Consider the following 25157-nt stretch of genomic DNA (forward strand, 5'->3'; position numbering starts at 1 on the left):
TCTGACCAATAAAGGAAAGCATACCAAACACCTTCTTCTCTATCCTATCTACCTGCTACTCCACTTTCAAGGAGCTATGAACCTGGACTCCAAGGTCTCTTTGTTCAGCAACACTCCCTAGGACTTACCATTAAGTGTATAAGTCCTGCTAAGATTTGCTTTCCCAAAATGCAGCACCTCGCATTTATCTGAATTAAACTCCACCTGCCACTTCTCAGCCCATTGGCCCATCTGGTCCAGATCCTGTTGTAATCTGAGGTAACCCTCTTCGCTGTCCACTACACCTCCAATTTTGGTGTCATCTGCAAACTTACTAACTGTACCTCTTATGCTCACATCCAAATCATTTATGTAAGTGACAAAAAGTAGAGGGCCCAGCAATTTCTTGTCTGTATTTGTGTGTTGTGTGCGTCTGGATCATCCTGAATCCGTTCTGTCTGGCTGTGTCTCTGGCTTGTGGGTGGTTGACTGGTGGTCTGTATCTGACACATGGTGGAAGGATTCGATTCTTTCGGCATTCGTACAGGAACCGGAGTTGTTTGTATGTGGCGCTTAGGCGGTTGGCACAGGATTCCCATTTCCTGGCTTGTCTTAGCGACTCTCGCCCATAGGTGTTCAAAGTTTTTGAGAAGATTTGTAGCTCGGGTGCTCATTGTTGTGTTTCTGTTCGCCGAGCTGAGAATTTGTGTTGCAGACATTTCGTCCCCTATCTAGGTAACATGCCTAGGGGAAAGACAACGGAATAAGGACCTGCCACAACCCAAAGGACTAGCCACATTACCATACATCAAGAACATTTCTGAACTGACAGCCAGACTACTACGACCACTAGGACTCATAACAGCACACAAACCAACAGCCACTCTCAGACAACTCACCAGGACAAAGGACCTGATACCCAGCATGAGCAAAACCAATGTAGTGTACAAAATCCCATGCAAGGACTGCACAAAACACTACATAGGACAAACAGGAAGACAGCTAATGATCCATATCCATGAACACCAATGAGCCATGAAACGACATGACCTTAGTAGCTACACATGCAGATGACAAGCAACATGAGTTCGACTGGGACAACACTACTATTATAGGACAAGCCAAACAGAGAAAAGCCAAGGAATTCCTAGAGGCATGGCACTCATCCACCGATTCTATCAACAAACACATCGATCTGGACCCAATATACTGGCTGCTGCAGCGGACAGCTCGAACTGACAACCGGAGGCGGCAGAGACAAACCACTATAGCTGCTGGAGGAATCATTACAGAAGCACTTCACAGGAGACTCCCAAGCACTGAGGATGTCACCTAGACAGAGGACGAAACGTCTGCAACACAAATTCACAGCTCGGCGAACAGAACCACAATAGCGATCCTCTTTCCTGGTAGGGATCACTACTGTGTTAGTGTAAAAAGCACCTGGTAACCTAAAGAGAAGGGTCACTTGTTGGAAATGATGTAGTTGATTGCATGATAGCAACTAAGTACAAACTGCTCTCCTACCTGGTTACATGTGGCAGCACCATATTGGACAATAATTAATGTACTCCTCAGTATTCATCCTTGAAGACTTTTACATCCTAATGCCTCATCTTCTCTCAAGCTTTTTTCCCATTCACATTATAAGTTTTTGATGATTATGTATGCCACTACCCTATCTTCTCAGTGTGTTTTGAAATTGTGTTTTGAACTTGGATCATTGGTAGACTCTGGGTTGACGTTTGTTGACTATGATTTTGTTCTCAACAGTATGAGGACTGTAAGTCCCTTACATCTGGAGGATCTCTTATTTCTTGGATTTCCTTCACCGAGGGTGTGTTTTCTCAGTTGGCAAACAAGCAATTGCTCCATTGTATGGAATTGTTTCTTGACTGTGTCCTGAATCTATGGACATTGGTCATCCCATCTTAGCAGTGGTTTCCATGGAGCTATAGACATAACAATCAAGTTGAGTAGACTTTTATTTTCATTCTGCAGAAAAATATGTGTTGAAGTGTGTAGATTCTTAGGTTGAATACTTTCATTTGCCCATAGTGATTAGCTTATTGAAGAAATCAACATGCTCAGTTCTTCAGTCATAATAATTGAGGATTGCTTTCAAACTCGACATGATCTCTGTCCCTGGTACTCGTGATTCTTCCTGGAAAAATGCAAGAATAAAATGTTCTACTTGAACTTGGGTTTTCTCAGTATTTGGCATCAAGCTCAAGTTGGTCATCACTGTATACTCACCAAGCATTATTGCAGCTTGAATTATATCAGTTGAGCATTCATCAAGAAGTATACTGCTTATTAGCATGATCTCATCATTTGCATTTTCTTAAAATTTGCAGTTTCTTGCAATCCAAACATTCATCAGCGTTCACAGGAGTTGAAAACATTTATGCCAATTCTGTATAATCACAGGTTTCCACTATTGATGGTGTGAAACAAATTTCATATGCCAACTCATCTCATCTCAACAGATTCTGCCTTCAATTTGGGTTCCATCATGAGTCTAGGAAGCCCTATGAAATCTTTTATACTGGTTCCCTGACCAATTGTTCCTTAATAGGCTGTGCCTTGTGTTCATAAATGCATAGTCTTTAAAATAATTATGTGAAGGAATCAGGAAGCGATAGAAGGATTTGAAAAAAAATTGGGTTGCTGTGGTATTGCAATGTTATCATGTTATATTCCTTGGAATGGAAAAGTCAAAAATTGAAATAAAAACAAAACATGCTGGAGAAACTCTGTAGGTTTGGGAACATTTGTGACAAGAGAAACAGAGTTAATATTTCAAGTCCAATGATTTCTTCAGAATTGAAAGGGGCTGGAGAATAATGGTATTTATGCTGTTGACAAAGAAAGAGGAGAAATGAGTGGAATGGTGAGAGACCCTAGAACAAAGAAAAAAGAAGTGCTAAGTGTAGTAAAGGAGAGATGAAGATACGAAATAAATGTGAAATACTTCTGAAGAATAGAAAATAGGTCAGCTCTGCAGAGATAAAACTAATGGCATCAAAACTCTTATGGAATGCGGGGGGTGTGGAGGAAGTATAATCAAAATGGAGAACAGCTCTGACGTTGTTGAACTCAATGCTGAATCAGAAAGCCTGCCAAGTGCCCAGGTGAAAAATGAGGTACTATTTCTCCAGCTTGCTGGAACACTGTAGCAGGTCTAGGGTGGAAGTGTTAGCATGAGAACAAGATGGTATATTGAAATGGCAAGCAAGAAGATCAGGACTATTCTTATTGACAGAGTGGAGATTTTCTGCAAAGTGGTCATCCAGTCTGCATCCAATCTTGCCAATGTAGAGGAGACGGCATCATGAGCACCTTTTGTGCAATTTTATCTATTCACACTCAAGGATCCACTGAAATGACTGTATCTGCACTGGTAGAGAGTGTGCTTGTCTGAACTTGCTGCTGTCATATTTTTATCTTAATGTTGTGGAGGATGATCTTGAAGCATTGATATCGGGGAAACACAAGCAGTCATGTGAATTACTCTTTGAGAACAGAGATTCTGCATGTGTGTAGGGAAATGCAGTCCTTTCAATGACAGGTTAGTATTCTGTACTTCTGATCTCCCTCAAGGAGTCCTTTGTGGCCCTGTCCCACATTTCATTGAAAACTTTGATGATTTCCCTGCCTCCCTCCTCCATGGTGGAAGTAGCTCACAGGCACTGAATTTTTCCTCCTGCCTGGGAACTTTGTGGGTATTATATACCCATTTCTCCTGCAAAAAAAAACAAAATTAAACTGCACATCTTCATTAAAAGCTACGTTTTTTTTAGTATCGGCAGGTTCTCAGAAGCACTGTGACTCTGAGCCATTCTGAGGAATCAGTCAATAGCCCAGGCAAAGGATGTGGATGCAGGTTTGCTCGCTGAGCTGGAAGGTTTGATTTCAGATGTTTCATCACCATAAAAGTAACATCATCAGTGAGCCTCCAAATGAAACACTAGTAGTATGGCCCACTTTCTATTTATGTCTTTAGGTTTCCTTGGGTTGGTGATGTCATTCCTATAGTGACATCATTTCCTATGGTGACGTTATTTCCTGTTCTTTTTCTTAGGGGGTGGTAAACGGGATCCAACTCAATGTGTTTGTTGATAGAATTTTGGTTTGAGCGCCATGCTTCTAGGAATTCTCGTGTGTGTCTCTGTTTGACTTGCCCTAGGATGGATGTGTTGTCCCAGTCAAAATGGTGTCCTACAGAACCACACTGAACATCAGTAAGATGAGATGTCAGACTACAGGGGACAGGAGGAAAGGTAGAGGTGAAGTGCAATGTGATGGGACTGCACATTGGGGGGATGGGTGGAAATGACTTTTTGTGATAGTGCAAGACAAATAGGATGTGGAGGCTGGTGTGCACTGTGAATTGCATTCTTTGCCACCACTTGTTGTTCACTCGACATTAGCTACAGATGAAAATTGGCTGGGATAATATCCAGGATGGGCAAGGTAAGTGTTAATTTGATGAGCAAAACCAAATGATCCATGTTTGCTGGATGCTAAGGCATTGAAAGGGAAAATCTATTAAATGTGCACTTGCAAACTCCAGCTATATTTAATTTGCTGTAATTTCATCCTCCATTGGTAATGCATACAGAGTGAATGTGTTTAAGAGTTTAAGTGCTGGGAAATGGCAATTTGCACCATGCCAATGACCCTTGAAAATTGAACACTGGCATGTTGCAAAGGTTAGCAGCATTGACTTAAGAATGGCAAATGCTGGCCGAAAGCATCATGTAACTTGGGAAACTTGCAAGGATACAATGGAAGATGGAGATTATCGCTTCACCGTTTGTCACGTTATGTCTAGTTAGACTTAGCTGGGCATGCTCCATTATAGTCTATCATCCTGGCATATTCTGCTGTGTATAATTGGAACAAGCAATGAGGCATTGTGCTGGATACACACAAACTGGGAGAACAGGAACAGCTTTTCCAGGTGGATGACGAGAACTTTGGGAAGGAGGAAGCTTTCCTAATTCATGACAGGGCTCAGCCTTGTTGGTGCTACAAGCCAGACAAGAGCTGATTGACTCCCAGTTCCAGTAGTTGCAAGGTTTATGGAATGTAAAACAGACTATTATGGAATGTAAAATAGTCATTGGTCATCATGCCAGCATCTGGTTTGCATTGTGGGGCAAATTGCAGTCTCTATTCATTTTATTGTGTTTGCTTTGTCTGGCTATAAATAAAAGCAATCTTTCCCTTATCCAATTGCTTGGCTGTATATAATGTTTCCCTAATAAGCAATGATAATATGTGTCTGTATACTGGGGACAACATAGCAGTGATTAAGAGAGACTGTTTAAATGGGATGTAGCTAAGGACAGCCAAACTGTATAGCCTGGTGGTTAAGTAGCAATTAGGTTGCGAGTATGGGGTTGGATCTGAGAGGCAATGTCAGCCATGTAGGCTATGTGCTGTGAGTCATGTGGCTTAGTAGCCACTATGCCATTGTGTTGCCAGTGAGGGGCAATGCCTTGAAGAGCTTATGCCCGAAATGTTGATGCTCCTACTCCTCGGATGCTGCCTGACCAGCTGTGCTTTTCCAGGGCTACACTCTCACCTCCAGCATCTGCAGTATTCACTTTCTCCTCAGAATTGACACTTAACTAAACCAACCTGAGATTCAGCTCCTGTTTCCTGGGTTTTCTATTGAACATCTTCCACGAGTGCTGCAAATATTTCCCAGATGGCTTTCCCATCTTTGGGACCTATGTTTGGCAACGAAAGTACTTTTCAAAGTTTTTGTACATGACATCAGTGTGTTTGGTAAGGCTGGCATTTGTTGCAAATGTTTAATTGTCCTTTAATGGGTTGACCCTTTAGGTCATTTTAGAGGACAATTAAGAGTCAACCACATTGTTATGGGTCCGAACTTGCACGTAGCCTAAATCAGGTAAAGACAACGGATATCTTTCCCTAAAGCATATTTGGGAATCAAGGACGCAATGGTTAATGATTGCCATTAGACTTAAATTTAATTCCAGATATTTATTGGCAAATAATTTCAATTCATTTTACCATTTTGTGGGCGGCACAGTGGCACAGTGGTTAGCACTGCTGCCTCACAGCGCCGGAGACCCGGGTTCAATTCCCGACTCAGGCGACTGACTGTGTGGAGTTTGCACATTCTCCCCGTGTCTGCGTGGGTTTCCTCCGGGTGCTCCGGTTTCCTCCCACAGTCCAAAGATGTGCAGGTTAGGTGAATTGGCCAGGATAAATTGCCCGTAGTGTTAGGTAAAGGGGTATGGGTGGGTTGCGCTTCAGCAGGTCAGTGTGGACTTGTTGGGCCGAAGGGCCTGTTTCCACACTATAAGTAATCTAAAAATCTAATCTAACCCATCTGTCTTGATGCCATGTACCTAGAACATTAACATTACTACCATGCCACTACCTCTCCATTGTGCATGGAAGGCTACAGTGCCTTTATCACCGACAAGCCATATGTTGGTGTGATGTTCTTCTCTGAATGGATCAGTCAGACCTGAATTTTGGAGTATTAATGCCTTTACATTCAGTTAAAGTCATAGTTTAAGGATAAGGACTTAGGACTGAGATGAGGAAAAGTTTTTTTTACCCAGAAAGTGGTGAGCTTATAGAATTCTCTGCCACAGAAAGTAGTCAAGGCCAAAACATTGACTGTTTTGAAGAAGAAGTTAGATATTATTCTTAGGATTAAAGGGATCAAATGGTATGGGGAGAAAGCAGGAACAACAGGCTAGAAGGGCCGAATGGCCTAATCCTGACCTACTTGCCATGTTTTCATGACTTCTAGAAAATCTTATAGTGATGTATACAATATTTAAGTGCTATTCAAACAATCTATCTGTAGGGAATGTCATAGCTCTGACAGACTTTGGAAGTCTATTTAAGTGTACCAGCAAGCTATCAGTATAATGACAAATTTAAAGATCTCCCTACTCTGGGTACTGTTAAAATCAAAACCACTTGAACATTATACAATAAACAAGATTGTTAAAGGGACAATGATGATTTTTAGTTGGGTGATAGGCTTTTCCTGTCAGGCGTGAGAGATCAGAGAGAATTTGAATGTTCCTGGAGACTATGTCTGCAGGAACTGCGTTTGGTTGTAAATCCCATTGGACTGCATGGATTGGTTAGAGCAGCATTAGAAGCCATGACAGGTTTACAAGATTAGGGGTATGTGGTGGAAGGCACTTTCAGACAGGTGGAGACACCACAACTACAGTCAGGCAGATGGTTAGCCGCTAGGAATGGTAGGAAAGGTGGCTAGGTAGTGCAGGACTCTTCTGTGGCTGTACCCATCTCAAACAGAGATGCCGTTTTGCATACTGTAAGGGGGAATTGGCCTCTCAGGGGAGTATAGCACTGACAGCCAGGTTTCTATTACCATGACTGGTTCTACTATAATGACGGATATGTCAGGATCCAAGTGATCAATTACACTAGGGAACTCTCTCATCTGGATCACAGAAAGATAGTTCTGCAGCCATCTCCAAGACATCAGGCTGGTGTATTGCCTCTATGGTGCCAAGAACATGGATGTCTCTGACAGGGTGCAGAATATTCTGAAAGGAGGTTGTGATGCATGTTGGTACCAATGGCATAGTTAGGTAAAGGGATGAGATTATGCAGAGAGAACAAAGGAAACTAGGCAGGAGGTTAAAAAGTAAGTCTTCAAGAGTAGTAATACCTGGACTACCAGTAAGAGTAGAAATAGGAGGATAGAGCAGATAAATGCAAGGCTGAGCAGCCTTTGCGGGAGCTAGGATTCACATTTTTGGACCTTTGTGATCTCTTCATGGGAAGAAATGACCTATACAAGAGAGATGTATTCCACCTGATTTGGAAAGAGACCAATAACCTTGCAGGGTAATATTAGCTCATGCTACTCAGAAGGCTTTAAACTAGTAAGGGGTGGAGACTGGGGAGAGCGGGTTGTAGTTGGTGGGAACCAAAGTGTTCATGAGAAAAGAGAAAAGACCGAGGCTGATATAGTAGATAAGGGGAGCAAGTCAAATTGTCAAAGTTAAAATCACACAACGCCAAGTTATAGGTTTATTTGTTTATATAAGTTTATATAACGAGTTTATATAAGCTTTCGGTGTTCTGCTCCTTAATCAGGTAGCTTGTGGGGCAGGATCATAGGACACAGAATTTATAGTAAAAGATCAAAGTATCATACAATGGATATGATGTATTGAATAAACCGAGATTGCTGTTAAATCTTTAATCACTTAGAATGTGATTATGGTTGCAGGTCTCAATTCATGAATATGCAAATCTCAGAACTCTACAAATGCAAAGTCATCCTATAGACTTGTATGTTTGCATTTGAGGGAGAGAGGGAGTGTGCATGTGTGCGCGAGTGTGACAGAGTATAACAGAGGATATGCCTGTGGGCCGCACGCTCACACATTCTCTCCCTTTCTCTCTCTCTCTCTCTCTCTCTCTCTCTCACTCACACAGACACATACATGTGTGTGTGTGCGCACGCGCGCTTATAAGTCTATGGAGTGAATTTGTATTTGCAGCCACTTTGATCTTTTACTATAAATTCGGTGTCCTATGAATACATCCCATTTGTTACCCGATGAAGGAGCAGCACTCTGAAAGCTTTTACTTCCAAATAAACCTGATGTTGTGTGATTTTTAGCTTTGTCCACCCCAGTTCAACACTGGCACTTCTGCATCAAATTATCAAGGCACACATGAGCTTGGCAGAGAACGAGGTAAGATTGGTAAACTGCATGAGGCCTGACAAGTAAGGTAGATGAATTTTGGGCATGGTTGGGAAAATAGGACTTGGATATCAGCTTTTATAGAAACATGATTGGAGATGGATATGACTGAAAAATGTGTTGCTGGAAAAGCGCAACAGGTCAGGCAGCATCCAAGGAGCAGGAGAATTGACATTTCAGGCATAAGCCCTTCTTCAGGAATGACGAAGGTGTGCCAAGCAGGCTAAGATAAAAGGTAGGGAGGAGGGACTTGGGGCCTCCAGCATCTGCAGTCCTCACTCTCCTAGATGGATATGACTGCCAGCTTAATATTTCGAGATGTAGATGCTATAGAAAGGATAGAAACAGAGGCAAGAGAGGAGAGGAAGTGGTGTTTTTAGTGAGGGGTAACATTACAGCTCTACTTGAGGAGTGCATTCCTGGGAGATCATCCAGTGAAGTTATATGGAGGAACTGAGAAATAAGAAAGGAATGACCACTTTGTTGGAATTGTATATTAGGCCCCCCAATAGTCTTTGAGAAATTGAGAAGCTACTATGTAAGGAGATCTCAGATATCTGTAAGAATAATAGGATTGAAATAGTAGAGGATATTAATATTCCAAAAATAGACTTGGGTTGTCAGAGTGTTAAAGGGTTAGACAGAGAGGAATTTGTTACGTGCGTACAAGAAAACTTCCATATTCAATATGTGGATTTACCTACTGCAGAAGGACCAATACTTGACCTGGAAATAAGGTAGGGCAAGTGACTGAGGTGTCAGTGGCAGAGCACTTTGGGGCAAGTGATCATAATTCTAATAGTTTTTAAAGTTGTTACGGAAAAGGATAGAACTGATAAAAAAATTAAAGTTCTAAATTGGATTAAAGCCAATTTTGAACATATGGGATGGGAGTTGCCAAAAGTTGATTGGGAGAGGCTGCTCAGAGGTAAAGGGATGGTTGGGGAAATGGGAAGCCTTTAAAAATGAGACAACAAGTTCAGAGACAGTATGATCCAGTTACTGTGAAAGGCAAGGTTGGTGGGTGCTGAAGGACTAGAGAAATTGAGACTCTGGTCAAGAAAAGGTGGCATATGTCAGGTACAGACAGCTGGCATTGAGTGAATTCCTACAGGAGTATAACAGTAGGAATATACTTAAGAGGGAAATCAGGAAGGCAAAATGAGATAGCTTTGGCAAGTAGATTAAAGATAATCCAAAGAGATGCTATAAATACATTAAGGGCAAAAGAGTGACTAGAGGAGAATAGGGCCCCTTAGAAATCAACGTGGCCACTATGTGTGGAATCACAGGAAATGGGTGAGATAATAAATAAATATTTTGTGTCAGTATTTACTGTAGAGAAGGACATAGAAGATAGGGAACTTAGGGAAATAAATAGTGATGTCTTGAAAAGAGTTCATATTACAGACCAGGAAGTGCTGGAGGTCTTAAAATGCATCAAGGTAGATAATCCTCGGAACTTAATAAGTATTTCCCAGAACTTTGTGGGAAGCGGGGGAAGAGATTGCTGGGCCACCTGCTGAGATAGTTGATCTGAGGAAGGGTAACTGGACCTGAAACTCTGCTTTCGCGCTCTCTTCACAGATGTTGCCACGCCCTGCTGAGTTTCTCCAGTATTTTCTCTCCTTGTTTCTGACATCCAGCATCCACAGTTTTTTGCCTTATCTTAAGAAAAGCCCTGCTTTTGTCTTCTGGCCTGGCACTGAGTGAGCCTGTATATCGCTCCCACTGTGGTGCCAAATCTTGCGCACATAGGGAAGGAAAGTCCCAGGATTCATATCTGGCCTAGGGCTAAGTTAGCTTGGATCAAGGCCAGATCTCAACCCAGTCTGGGTGCTGAGAGAAGGAAAGACCCAGGCTTCATATCTGGTCTAGTGCTGAGTTAACTGGGATTGAGGCCAGATCTTAACCCAGAGTGGGTGCTGAGAGAAGGAAAGACCCAGGCTTCATTTCCGCCCTAGTGCTGGGTTAGCTCAGATCAAGGCCAATCTCAACCCAGTCCTGGTGCCAAGAGGAGGGAAAACCCAGGCTTCATTTCTGGCCTAATACTGAATTTGCTGGGATCTAGGCCAGATCTCAACTCAGAGTGGGTACCAAGGCTTTATTTCTGACCTAGTGCTGAGTTAGCTCGGATAGAGGTCGGATCTCAACTCAGTCCTGGTGCCGAGAGAAGGAAAGACCCAAGCTTCATTTCTAGCCTAGTGTTGAGTTAGCTCAGATCAAGGCCAGATCTCAACCCAGCGTGGATGACAAGAGAAGGAGAGACCCTGGCTTCATTTCCAGCCCAGTGCTAATTGACCTGGCCCTGACACCCAGACTGGTACTGAATGCTGCACTTACAGAGAAGGCAAGATCCAGGTTTTGTGAGGGGGGGCATGTATAGGGTGAATAGCTAAGGTCTTTATCCCGGGATGAGGGAGTCTGGAACTTAAAGGCTTATGTTTATGGTGAGAGGGGAGAGATTTAAAAGGGACCTAAGGGGCAACCTTTTCACACAGAGAGTAGTGCATGTATGAAATGAGTTGCCAGAGGAAGTATTGGAGGCTGATACAATTACAGCATTTAAAAGGCATCTGGATGGGTACATGAATAGGAAGGGTTTAGAAAGATATGGGCCAAGTGATGGTAAATGGGACTAGATTAATTTAGAATATCTGGTAGGCATGGATGAGTTGAGCTGAAGGGCCTGTTTCCATGCTGTGTGACTGTATGACATTTGTATCATCACAGCCACAGGTGAGGTGCTGGATGACTGGAGGTTGGCAAACAGTGAGCCGTACGTCAGTGGTGGGCAAGTTGTTGGAAGGGATTGTGAGAGACAAGATTCACATGTACTTGGAGAGGCAGGGACTGTTTCGGGATAGTCAACATGGATTTGTGCATGGAAAATCATGTCTCACTAACTTCATTGAAGAAGTGACAAAGAATATTGATGAAGACAGAGTGGTACTGTTGTCTATATGGATTTCAGAAAAGTGTTCAACAAAGTTCTGAATGGTAGACTAGTTAGTAAGCTTAGATCACATAGGATCCAAAGAAAGCTAGTTAATTGGATACAAAATTGGCTTGAAGGTAGAAGAGAAAGTGTGGTGGTAGAAGATTGCTTTTCAGACTGGAGGCCTTTGACCAGCAGTGCGCCATGAGAATCGATGCTTTTCATCATTTATTTAAAGATTTAGATGTGAATATAGGAAGCATTTGGAGTTTGCAGTTGACCTAAAAGTAAGTAGTGTAGTATACAGTGAAGAAGATGATCTCAGGATACGTTGGGACCTTGATCAAATGGGCCAATGGGCTGAGGTATACCTTTGATAAATGTGAGGTGTTGCATTTTAGTAAGGAAAATCAAGGCAAGACATACACAGTTAACGATATGGCCTGGGAGTGTTGCCAAACAATGAAACCTAAGGGTGCAGTTGCATAGTTCCTTGAAAGTGGAGTCACAGGTGGAAAGGGTGGTGAAGACACCATTTGACACACTTACCTCCATTGGTCAGAGCACTGAGTATGGGACATCATGTTTTGGCTGTACAGGACATTGGGTGAGGCCACTTTTAGAATACTGCACACAATTCTGTTTGCCCTTTTATGGCAATGATATTGTTAAACTTGTGAAAATACAGAAAAGATTTACAAGGATGTTGCCAGAACTTGAGGGTTTGAGTTATAGGAGGAGATTGAATCAGCTTGGGCTTATTTACCTGAAGCATCAGAGGCTGAGGGGTGACCTTATAGAGATTTATAAAATCATGAGCATGGATAGGGTGAGTAGTCAATGTCTTTTTCCTAGATTGAGGGAGTCCAAAACTGGAGGGCATAGGTTTAAGGTGAGAGGGGAAAGATTTAAAATGGTCCTGAGAGGTAACTTTTTCATGCAGATGATGGTGTATATATGGAACATGCTACTAGAGGAAATGGTAGAGGTGGATACAGTTAGAACATTGAATAATGTATCTGAATGGATATATGAATAGGAAGGGTTTAGATGGATATGGGCCAAATGCTGGAAAATGGGACTAGGTCAGATAGGGGTGTCTGGTTGGCACTGACAAGTTGGACCAAAGGGTCTGTTTCTGTACTCTATGACTCTATTTTTGGGACTCAACTGGTTAGATACCTAAGATAGTAGGTATTATCTGTAGCCAACATTCATTTGAAGGACATAATTCCCTCATCTGCACCTGCCCTGAGGACAGTCTCATTTTTGCTCCCAGTTATTGAGGAGATGGAGGAGAAAGATGCAGGCAAAGTTCCAAAGAAGGGTCACATCAACTCAAAATGTTAATTGTTTCTCTGTCCCTGTCCTAGATGCTGCCAGACCAGCTGAATTTCTCCAGTTCTTTTTATTCCACATTTCTAGCATCTGACTTTGATTTTGAAAAAAGTATATCATGTAATTGAGAAATGTCCCACCCCTTTCTATATCCCTTATCCTTCATTTGCTTTATATCTACCAAAGTAATGATGAAGAGTGAGCAGAAAATATTACTGTCTTCTCTTACCTATGTAAGAACAGTGACTACATTTTCTTGCCATATAGATGAGAAAAGGATATTGAGGTTGCAGTCTGGAGGAAAATAATTAATCGTACTGTCAGTGTAGCTCAATGATGGACGTGCAGTGTAAAAAGTAACAATCTAAGCGAATCCTGATCTGAAGCCTTACACACATCCAATTTTAATCAGCAGAGAAATAGCAACATGCCTATCGAAATATAGGAATTGTTACATACTAAGATCTACTGCAAAACCAGATTCAGCCTGCTTGCTCCCACACAACTAGATACATTGATAAAGTGCCTGGAAAAATATAACACAAAGAAAGTTTTCTGCTGAAATGGCATTTTTAATTGCTTTATCATGGGTATGAAAGGACACATAGCAAATAATTTGTATAATGGCAATCATTTTGCTTAACTGCAAACAATTTGCTGTTTTCTTGACAATAATTCAAGAAAGGAATTGCACAACAAATTCAAAATTTCCATAAAGCATCAAAATATTCATCTGAAAGTCAGCATTTGTGAAGTTTGGGACTTCATATATCTTACATTACAGTGGCTTAAACACCAACTATTTCTCTGCATCTGTAAACAGAGCAAGATCCAAAATAACCAAGTCAGTTTTGTTTTCTAGTAGGACTGCGAAGAATAGAGTTGTTAGATTATAACATCATAGCTATCCAGAAGCCATAAAACTTGTTTCATAAATCTTAATGTTTGGATCCCTCTTTCCAACACAGTCATCAAAAAATGAGACTAATAAATGAAATAAATATAACTTGAGTATAAGGGTACTTGCATTTACTATCAGTAGCATACAGTGGTTCAAATGTAAGTTCACACATGAGATTTTCTCCATTTTTATTGAGAAACCAAGGTTAAGAATACTAGTGCAGGGCTATACCAGGTTGAGGAATCCACCAGAAATGCTTTACAATCTCAGGATCGTAATGATTCAATTACATCACTGCAGTAAAACAAGAGGTTATGAAAATGCAGTATATTGTATGATAGATGTTGCAGAATGCAGACTGACATTAACACACAATGTGGATTTTATTCATTAATTATGAATGAGATATGGGTGATGTGCAATGCTCTGTTTTTGTTGTCTGTATCTGGATATCTTCATATGGTAATCCTTACCCTAAAAATCCTATCGCAGGATCCAGACTTCTCCTTAAGCTACTGGAGTCCCCATTCCGACTGTATTCTACAGTAATGTTAGGGAATAACTTCCAGAAGGAATGATTAAATATGTACTGGTCAGGAAAGTGAGGAATTGAATCACAGTTTGATGATATTTCCATTATCCTAGGTGTTAAAACATTTGTAGCCATGCACACTTATGATTACTTATTTCCTTTTGAAGGAGACAGCAAAATGAAAAAAAATTGAATGTTGTTACATGAACTGTTGCTGGATTACTCAATTCTAAAGGGTAAGAATAAATGCTAAAGATTGGTTGTCATCAAGATGTCCTCTTAGTCAGTAGTAGAGGATGAATAATACATGTATAAAACAAAGAAGAGTAAATCATTACAAAACAGTTTAGAATCGGTGTTTTTGTGAAACGGATGTTAATTTATTTCAAGGCAGAAAGCAAATAGTCAACAATAGAGAAGACAGTGATGTGAATTTATATAAACCTTACTGCTTTGTCAGATGTTAGATGTTCATCCTGAATTCTAATTGGAGCTTATGTCTGTTCCAAACATGGTCCTTGGAATTGTAGAAGATAAAGCTGAAGATATGCTTACACCAGCAATTTTCTTGTCTTCAGGCTCCAAACCACTGAATGACAGGTTATAGCCAATATAGAGTCAGTAATGCAACTGCGACCCACCTAGGACATTTTGTGCTGGAATCTGGCTTTACCACAAATATAAGCTATATTTGTACCTTAAAATTGGCTCTCATATGGGGTTTAAAAAAATTAAAATTCCGTGATAGTGATCCAGACACCTGCACAATCATAACGTTACCTCCCCATATTATAGAAACATAGAATATAGGAGCAGACTATTACCTCCTTGTTCTGGACTCCATGGTCATTGAGAGCATTCTTCCTGTAACTACCGTGTATCATCCCGTTAGAATTTAGTAGGTTTCCATATGCACCCACCCTCATTCTTGAAGCAAATAACAAAACTTCAAAACAAAGCACCAAAATCTGAAAATGTAAATGCACAATATATCCGTTGAATTACCGCTGACCTTATCTTTTACAAGCTTATTGTTGTGCTGTTTCACATAGGATTTAACCTCAAATTATTGTGTGATCTTTGTTGCTTGGGGACTGATTATTTCAAAATCATTCCTGGAACACTTAATACATAAAATCTGATTGAAGATTTGTAGCTCGGGTATCTGTTGTTGTGGTTCTGCTCGCCGAGCTGGAAGTTTTTGCTGCAAAGGTTTCGTTCCCTGGCTTGGGAACATCATCAGTGCTGTTGGAGCCTCGTGTGAAGCGCTGCTTTGATGTTTCTTCTGGTATTTATAGTGGTTTGTTCTTGCCGCTTCCGGGTATCAGTTTCAGCTGCAGTGATTTGTATGTGGGGTCCAGGTCGATGTGTCTGTTGATGGATGTTCTTGCCGTTTCCGGGTGTCAGTTTCAGTTGTAGTGGTTTGTATATGGTGTCCAGGTCAATGTGTCTGTTGATGGAGTTTGGGGATGAATGCCATGCTTCTAGGAATTCTCTGGCTGTTCTCTGTCTGGCTTGTCCTATGATAGTGGTGTTTTCCCAGTCAAATTCATGTGAATTCACAGGAATCCGATTCACACGAGAAGAGGAAAAGGACAGCCAACTCCCATTCCTAGACGTGTTAGTAGAGAGAACACCCAACGGAGAATTCACCACAAGGGTACACAGGAAACCAACACACACAGACCAAGTCTTAAACTATGAAAGTAACCACCCCAACACACACAAACGAAGCTGCATCAGGACACTATTCAAAAGGGCCACAACATACTGCAGTACACCAGAACTGCGAAAAGAGGAAGAGGAACATCTATACAAGGTATTCGCCAAAAACAGATACCCACGCAACTTTATCACCAGATGCCTAAGAGATAGACCGAGGAACGAGGACATGCCACAACCAAAAGGACTAGCCACTCTACCATACGTCAGGAGCGTCTCAGAACTGACAGCCAGACTACTGCGACCCTTAGGACTCATAACAGCACACAAGCCAACATCCACGCTCAGACAACAACTCACTAGAACAAAGAACCCAATACCCAGCATGAGCCAAACTAACGTAGTTTACAAAATACCATGCAAGGACTGCACAAAACACTATATAGGACAAACAGGAAGACAGCTAACAATCCGCATCCATGAACATCAGCTAGCCACAAAACGACACGACCAGCTATCTCTAGTAGCCATACACTCAGACAACCAGCAACATGAATTTGACTGGGAAAACACCACTATCATAGGACAAGCCAGACAGAGAACAGCCAGAGAATTCCTAGAAGCATGGCATTCATCCCCAAACTCCATCAACAGACACATTGACCTGGACACCATATACAAACCACTACAGCTGAAACTGACACCCGGAAACGGCAAGAACATCCATCAACAGACACATCGACCTGGACCCCACATACAAATCACTGCAGCTGAAACTGACACCCGGAAGCGGCAAGAACAAACCACTATAAATACCGGAAGAAACATCAAAGCAGCGCTTCCCACGAGGCTCCAACAGCACTGATGATGTTCCCTAGCCAGGGAACGAAACGTTTGCAGCAAAAACTTCCAGCTCGGCGAGCAGAACCACAACAACACTTAATACAATATTTGACGTTTTGAGTTAGCCACCTTTGTATCCAATGTGATAAATGCTTTCATTCGGACTGATTGCAATTGTTCCTATGGTTGTTGGTGATAATAGGACTTTTCAGTTTCCCACCTAAGTCTAGTAGTTGAAGAAATGCCTCGATTACAGTTTATCAATAGAGTCTGAGTGCTCTTATGATTGAAGGGGTGTCAAACAAGGCACCAAGTCTAGTTTAAATAGAATCTAACTGCATGGGAAAATGCGTAATGATGTTTTGGCAATTTTCTTTTAGCAATCCTCTCCTTACCCAAGATATTGAGTCCTGCTGGAGTATGGTTTATTCATTGTTACTCACTGCCCTCCACTACCTGGCTCAAACAGCCAGTCTACATGTGTGACCCCAGATGGATTGGCAGCAGGTTTCGACAGGCATTGTAATCAACCTTGATCCTCCTTCCACTTGATATCCACATTGCTACATAGCCATCAGAAGAGATGAATGACTATCTCTATGTCTTCCCTCCCTTGTTCCAGAAATTTTGAGGCTAATTTTAGTATCTTACTGAAAAAAAACACACAGAAATCACTGGAGAAACTCGGCATGCCTGGCAGCATCAGAGTTACTAGACTCGAAACGTTAACTCTGCTTTCTCCCACAGATGCTGCCAGGCCTGCTGAGTTACTTCAGCAATTACTGTTTTTGTTTCAGAACTCCAGCATCTGCAGTTCTTTGTTTGATTTAGTATCTTATTGGTGTCTTTTTAGATTAGACTTACAGTGTGGAAACAGGCCCTTCGGCCCAACAAGTCCACACCGACCCGCCGAAGCGCAACCCACCCATACCCCAACATTTACCCCTTAACTAACACTATGGGCAATTTAGCATGGCCAATTCACCTGACCCGCACATCTTTGTGACTGTGGGAGGAAACCGGAGCACCCGGAGGAAACCCACGCAGACACGGGGAGAACGTGCAAACTCCACACAGTCAGTCGCCTGAGTCGGGAATTGAACCCGGGTCTACAGGCACTGTGAGGCAGCAGTGCTAACCACTGTGCCACCGTGCCGCCCACAAAATAGCTGAACTCAAATAATCCAGTAGAGATCAGGAATGGTGCCAGTGTTTTTGGTTGGTAGGGCTTAATTCTAGACTGAAGAGTGTCTTTCTTTACAAAACGATTCAAAAGAATGACCAGGTGAATAATAGTTTTTGTAACTACTTGCAGAAACTTCAGTTTCTGAGACATTCTGATAAAGCTGGATGAAATAGTTGATTTAAAAGTCTAGTGTTTCATTTTATTTTCAATTTAGTTCTTTTCTTAGGGAACGCTGTATGAAAATTTTAAACACTAACAAATGGGTGTATTCCAAATATTCTTTTCTAACAAGAGATTTCTTTTTCTGGACTTGATCATGTGTAGTAAGGCAACTGGAGTTGTGATGTTTATCTGCTAACCACACCTATTCCTTTAAAACCGTTGCTGGACTACTTCAGTCGGACAAATGTTCTAAGAAAAGTCCTGAAGTTGATTAGTGTTTAATTTCCATATCATGAAGAAAGTTTACAGATAGCCAACTGACTGTAAATGCTTGGCACCTTGGCAGGAAAGGAAGTGCAACATGTCTTTTTCCCATTTTAATTACTTCTGACACAGAGAAGAAAAATGCAGAGGGCAGCTTCAAAGCTAATCATTAAATATATGCTGAATTTTAGTCAAAGGCCATCTAGAATTAGAACTCTTCCATTGGTTCATGTGCTTTTCAGATCCAAAAATTTGTAAAGTTGACATCCTACTGTGTAGGGGTGGCACGGTGGCTCAGTGGTTAGCACTGCTACCTCACAGCTCCAGGGACCTGGGTTCAATTCCAGTCTTGGGCAACTGTCTGTGTCGAGTTTTACATTCTCATCGTGTCTGTGTGGGCTTCCACTAGGTGCTCCAGTTTTGTCTCACAAAGATGTGCAGGAGGGTCAGTGTGACTCGATGGGTCAATTGGCCTACTTCCACACAGTACAGATTCTATAGTTCTGTATTACAGTTATAGAATCATAGAGATGTACAGGATACAAACAGACTCTTCAGTCCAATGCTTCCATGCTGACCAGATAACCTAAATTAATCTCGTCCCAATTGCCAGCATTTGGCCCATATCCCTATAAACACTTGCAATTCATATACCTATGCAAATGCCTTTTAAATGTTGTAATTGTACCAGTCACCACCACTTCCTTTGGCAGCTCATTCCATACATGAACCCCATTCTGTTTGAAAACATTGCCCTTTACATCCCTTTTAAATCTTTCCCCTCTCACCCAAAACCTGTTCCCTCTAGTTCTGGACATCCCCATCCCTGAAAAAAACCTTGTCTATTTATCCTATCCATGCCCCTCATGATTTTATAAACTTCTATAGGGTCATTCCCTCAGCCCCCGATGCTCCAGGGAAACAATCCCACCCTCTTCAGCTTCTCCCTGTAGCTGAAACCCTCCAACCCTGGCAACATCCTTGTAAATTTTTTTTTACCAAAAAAAAGTTCCAAGTTTCACAACATCCTTCCAATAGGATGGTGACCAGAATTGCATATTATATTCCAAAAGTAGCCTAACCAATGTCCTGTACAGCTACAACATAATATCCCAACCCCTATTCCCAATGCTCTGACCAACAAAGGAAAGCATACCAAATCTTCTTCACTATTCTATCAACTTGCAACTCCACTTTCAGAAACTATGAACCTGAATTCCAAAATCTCTTTGTGTAGCAACACTCTCCAGGGCCTTATCATTATGTGTCCTGATATGCCTTTCCAAAATGCAGTATCTCACATTTATCTGAATTAAACTTCATCTGCTCTTCTCAGCCCATTGGCCCATTTCACAAAGGTCCTGTTACATTCTGAGGTAACCTTCTTCGCTGCCCACTACACTTCCAATTTTGGTGTCATCTGCAAACTTACTAATAATACCTCTTGTATTCCCATCCAAATCATTTATATAAATGTCCAAGAAACAGTGGACCCAGCACTGATCCTTGTGGCACACCACTGGTCACAGGCCTCCAATCTGAAAAGCAAGCCTCCACCACCACCCTTTATCTTCTATATTTGACCCAGTTCTGTATTCAAATGGCTAATTGTCCCTGTATTCCATGAGATCTAACCTTGCTCACCAGTCTCCCATAGGGAACCTTATCAACTGCCTTACTGAAATCCATATAGATCATGTCCATCTTTCTTCCTTCATCAATTGTTTTTGTTACTTCTTCAAAAAAACGATTAAGTTAGTGAGACATGATTTCCCACGCACAAAGCCATGTTGATTATCCCTAATCAGTCCTTGCCCTTCCAAGTACATGTAAATCCTATTCTTCGGGATTCCCTCCAACAACTTGCCCACCACCGATGTCAGGCTCACTGGTCTATAGTTCCCTGGCTTTTCCTCGCCACCTTTCTTAAATAATGGCACCATGGTAACCAACTTCCAGTCTTCCAGCACCTTACCTGTGACTATTGATGATACAAATATGTCAGCAAGGGGCCCAGCAATCACTTCCCTCGCTTCTCACAGATTTCTAGGGTGCATCTGATTAGATCCTGGGGATTTATCCATCTTTATGTGTTTTAAGACATCCAGTACCTTGTCCTCTATACTCGTTAGTATGTCCCCATCTCCTGCAGCTCCAAACATAGGCTGCCTTGCTGATCTCTCTACTATCTGCCTAATTACCCTTTCATTCTTACTGGATTTATAAAATCCCTTTTGATTTTCCTTAAGACCTACTTGCCAAAGCTATCTCATCCTCTTCTTGCTATCCTGATTTCCCTCTTAATTATACTCCTACTGACTTTAGTCTTCTAAGGATTCACTTGATCTCTGCTGTCTTTACCTTTACCTTCCTTCTTTGTCTTGACCAAAACCTCAATTTCCCTAGTCAACCAGCATTCCCTACACCTACCAGCATTCCCTACACCTACCAGCTTTGCCTTTCATCCTAACATGAACATACTGTCTCTGGACCCTCATTACCTCATTTTTAAGATTTCCAATTTTCCATCTATTGCTTTAACTACAAACATTCCACCCCCTTCCCTTCCCACCAACTCAACCTTTGACAGATCTTTCCTAACAGCATCAGAATTGGCCTCCCTTAATTTAGAACTTTAACTTTTAGATCTAGTCTATCCTTTTGCATCATTGTTTTACAACTAATACAATTATGATCATTGGCCCTAAAGTGCTCCCGCACTTACACCTCAGCCATTTGCCTTTTCTTATTTCCCAAGAGTAGGTCAAGTTTTGCACCTTCTTTCGTAGGTACATCCACAGACTGAATCAGAAAGTATTCTTGTTCATTCTTAACAAATTCTTTTCCATATAAACCCTTAACATTACGGAAGCCCCAGCCTATGTTTGGAAAGTTAAAACCCCCTACCATAACCGTCCTATCATTCTTACAGATTACTAAGATCTCCTTATAAATTTGTTTCTCAATTTCCTGTTGAAATTGAGGGTCTATGGTACAATCTGAATGAAGTGCTCATCCCTTTCTTATTTTTCAGTTTCACCCAAATAACTTCCCTGGACGTATTCCCATGAATATCCTCCCAAAGTAAAGCCATATTATTATCTCTTATCAAAAACACCACTCCACCTCCTATCTCCCCCTTTCTATCCTTCCTATAGCATTTGTATCCTGGAACATGAAGCTGCCAGTCCTGTCCATCCCTGAGCCATGTCCATCCCTGAGCCAACACCTAATTGTTATGATATCCCAGTCCTATGTTCCTAACCATGCCCTGAGCTCATTTACCTTCCCTGTTCGGCATCTTGTATTTTTCTTTAAATAAAGCTAATGTGAAGTAAAATATTAGTGTGTGATTTCCTGCTTCATCACCTGTTGGAGAGGTGATAGCCTATTGGTATTATTACCGGGCTGTTAATCTAGAGAACCAGTTAACAGCAGATGATGGAATTTGAATTCAATAAATATTCTGGAATCAAGAATTTAATGATGACCATAAATCCATTGTCAATTGTCGGAAAAACCTATCGGGGGGAAGGAAACTGCCATCCTTACCTGGTCTGGCTTACATGTGACTCCAGATCCACAGCAATGTGATTGACTCTTAACTACCCTCTAGGCAATTAGGGATGGACAATAAATGCTGCCTACCTCGCTACACCCTCATCCTGTGAATGAAAAAAAAATCACTTGACTTTAAAATAAATTAACAAGAAGTGTTACACGGTTGGAGGGTGCAGTCTTTTGGATGAGATGATTAAAAAGGGACCTCTGTGCTCTTACCAGAATGGCAAGGATTCTAAGGTATGATTTTGAAGAGCATCCTGGTCAATATTTATTCCTCAATTAAAATCACCAAAAGTGACCTTCTGATCACTATCACATTGCTGTATATATAAGCTTATGTGTGCAAACTGGCACCTGCATTGGCACAGTACCAAACTTCAAAAAGCACTTCATTGGCTATGAAGCACTTTGGCGTATCCTGGTGTAGTCAAAGACACTACACAAAGGCAAGACTTTCTTGTTTTCTGAAATATTTATTGCTAATTTAAACGTCAAGACTGTTTTGCTGCCTTTCCACACTAGGACACAAGTCAGAGTGTACTTAAAGCAAGCAAACCCAACCAGCTTATACGTTTGGGCTCTGGTCATTACCTAGTCTTAACACACCCAGTCATGGGTCTGCTGCATGTCATTGCCTTCAGCTCAGTCATAAATGTGGCAGTGCAGAAGTAATGGACGACATCTTTAGGGCCTTATCAAATGTAACAGCTAGAATGCTTTCTACACTAATTCCATCCAGTTCATCTTGATAGATAAAGGCATTAAGTTGTTTTTCAGTTATTTTTTGTTGTGTATTGCTCTATGATTTTTCCACTACAGGAGATTCAGAATTTAATACCGGCTTTTTCTTAGTGCCCTCAAAATTCATACTTTCTGGCAGCAGGAGGTTGGCCACACCCCATCCACTTTTTTCACAGGATCTGGCCATTGATTGAATATTCTGTCCAGAAATGAACAGATGACATAGGTGAAAATATGGTACTGTTACTCCCTGACCCCTTTTCCTGCCCTTCAGAATTAGATACTTAGAATCACTCAGGTCTTAGATCTATATCCTGGAGCTCCCTCCTTAACAGCATAGTGGATGTCACGACGTCAAATGGACTTAAGCATTTCAAGGAGGCAGCTCACCACATCTTCTCAAGGACAAATGGGGATAAGCAATAAATGCTGGTTTAACCAGTGATGCTAAATTCACCTGAATGAGTAAAAACATTTATGTGCTTCAGACAAAAAAACTTAGCTCCAGAACAAAACACTTTTTAAATCTATCTCAACACTTTTTAAATTTATCTTAAAATGAAACATGAACATATATGTTCTTCAAAAAATTTTGAAAAAACAATTGGCTTCAATAATTCCCAGTTCTCCCTGAATGCTGTAGGAAGTTCCTACTTTTAAAAAATGGAAATTATTAGTGTATCGATTCTGTTCAATAAAACACGCATAAATACTTGAGCAATGGTAATTACCAGAACTGATACTCTCCCTTCGTGGAAACAAACTTAATTTAGTGGTCAATATTTTACGCAGAATAATTCAGGAAAAAATTGGAACTGGGGTTTTTAAAATCAGGCATCAAGGAATGGCAATGATATATCTCTCTTTTAACCACGCACTGATTTTTAATTGATGTTACCATGGTATTGTGCTGTATGGAATAATGTGATACAATCTTTTTTTTTCCATTCACAACCTTAGATTTAGAGATATGCCAGCTTGAATTGACACCAGCAGACAAGATGTGAAACCTTGCACATCAAGCAGATATTAATCATTACAGGACAAAATAAATCATTCGTATTAAAAGTGGACAGCTGCAACAAAACAGTGAAGAGCTATCAGCTCTAAGAATGAAATGTAATTATTTATATAATGATTAATATTTATTCCTTCCATTATAACAACTTAATTTGAATTGCTTTAATACCAGAAGAGACAACTTAATTGTTATTGAATGGGCCTTTGTTAATTCAGCTATGTTTACAATTAAACACCATTGAGCTATAATGTGTAAAAGATTGATTTGAGTACTAATATCAGTGACTAGTTACACAGTATGAAAGAATCACTGAGGACCATAGTGTCCTTCACAATTCAGCTGATTAGACATATTAGAATCTATTGTATTTCAATGAAAGGTTCTTTAAAATCAATGAAAGCTTGAGGTTAATATTCCTTTTATATTAAAAGATGAATTTCAAACATTGGTGTGCATGCAATTGTTCAATGATTTAACAGCTGTGGTACATTCACTCTCATGTTCTTTTTCTGCTGAACTATTTACAAACTACTAGATCATACTTTACACTAAAACAATGACGATTCTAGAGACCAAGATAATGCTCAAATTTAAAAAGTATATAGCATAACAGTTAAACATCTTCAGCACACACTTTTCCTTCAGTTACGTAATTCCTCATGCAACACACAACATCATACCATATTAAAACTATTTGCCAACAAGTGGACAGAAAAACATATTCTGGACTGTACTTATACAATCCCTACATTGCTTCCTAACCATATTGATTAAAACATCAGGCAAGGAAAATACCCATTATTATTTTTCTGTGTAACCTCACTTTTTAAAATAGCTGCTTTTAGAAATTGAAGACCCCTCATGCTACAGTTACATATTGTCAACCACACTCAATCTAAGATGTTGATAGTTTTGTTGTTATATGTCACCTAGTACATTTGATTCATATATATGGGGACATCATTCATGTAGCATGTAATATACAATATATGCTGTACTAATTATGCTAACTATTACAAATGGAGAAATATAAGACACTCTGTACTATTCCAGTTATTGTGACAGAGTCCTGAAGTTATAAAAACATTTACAATTCTGTATTTAGAACTGTTGCATAATAAAGGGCTTTTATCTTACTACTGTCATCCTTTATTCTATTTATTTACTGAGATAAAATGTTGTACCCTTTCCAATGCTAACAATTCCATTGTTAAGATTTATGTTATGACAAAATGTATTTGTGAATTTGAATAGCTGGATTTACATACTCTTC

At 40.7% G+C, this 25157-nt stretch overlaps 1 protein-coding gene across 1 annotated transcript in view; it reads left to right on the plus strand.

Annotated features, from left to right (window-relative positions):
• Nucleotides 1-24282, plus strand: part of LOC132832290 (uncharacterized protein C7orf57 homolog) — a 145540-nt gene extending 121258 nt beyond the window's left edge. The window contains exon 9 of the mRNA XM_060850169.1: nt 23824-24282. Within this exon, the coding sequence (XP_060706152.1) occupies nt 23824-23845 (22 nt within the window). The 3' untranslated portion in view covers nt 23846-24282. The remainder of the gene's footprint in view (nt 1-23823) is intronic.
• The last annotated feature ends 875 nt before the right edge of the window (nt 24283-25157 follow it).

This window comes from Hemiscyllium ocellatum, chromosome 34 (assembly GCF_020745735.1).
Source record: "Hemiscyllium ocellatum isolate sHemOce1 chromosome 34, sHemOce1.pat.X.cur, whole genome shotgun sequence".
In the NCBI taxonomy this organism is placed as follows: Eukaryota; Metazoa; Chordata; class Chondrichthyes; order Orectolobiformes; family Hemiscylliidae; genus Hemiscyllium; species Hemiscyllium ocellatum.